General features: G+C 33.7%; 1 protein-coding gene across 1 annotated transcript in view; it reads left to right on the top strand.

Moving 5' to 3' along the window:
* The window catches only part of STK31 (serine/threonine kinase 31), a 77,108-nt gene extending 76,874 nt beyond the window's left edge, over positions 1-234 (top strand). The window contains exon 21 of the mRNA XM_011361721.1: positions 7-234. Within this exon, the coding sequence (XP_011360023.1) occupies positions 7-234 (228 nt within the window). The remainder of the gene's footprint in view (positions 1-6) is intronic.
* The last annotated feature ends 244 nt before the right edge of the window (positions 235-478 follow it).

The raw sequence follows: 478 nt of genomic DNA on the forward strand, positions 1-478 counted from the left end.
TTGCAGGATGATAATGTCAAATCCCTCCTCTATAGCTTGATCTATTGTAGAAGTTCAATGACTGCTGAGCAAGTTCTGAATGCTGAATGTTTCTTGCTTCCAAAGGGGAAATCACCTCCAACCTCAGAAAAAGATACTGAGTATACCCAATGTAAAGAGGAAGAAGAATTAAAGATGGAGAACTTGGATAAATATAAGGAAAACACAAGAAGCGGTGAAGCCAACTTTGATTGATAGATTAGGGTTCTTTTGTTGTTGCACATGTTCCTTTTAAAAACTTTGTTTAGTTTGGTTAAATAAAATCTGGAAGTGTCTGGAGCTAGTCAGGTTGTGTCTTTGGTATTCCAATTTTGAAAAATAAAAGATGTTTGGCTATGCAAAAAATCGTATACTTGAAATTTCATTTAACTGGAGGTGTTAAGGAAGGGTTTTCTGTAGTTAGTTTTAGAAATTTCATAATTAAACTATTATACTTGTA

This window comes from Pteropus vampyrus, unplaced genomic scaffold (genome assembly GCF_000151845.1).
Source record: "Pteropus vampyrus isolate Shadow unplaced genomic scaffold, Pvam_2.0 Scaffold69, whole genome shotgun sequence".
Classification (NCBI taxonomy): Eukaryota; Metazoa; Chordata; class Mammalia; order Chiroptera; family Pteropodidae; genus Pteropus; species Pteropus vampyrus.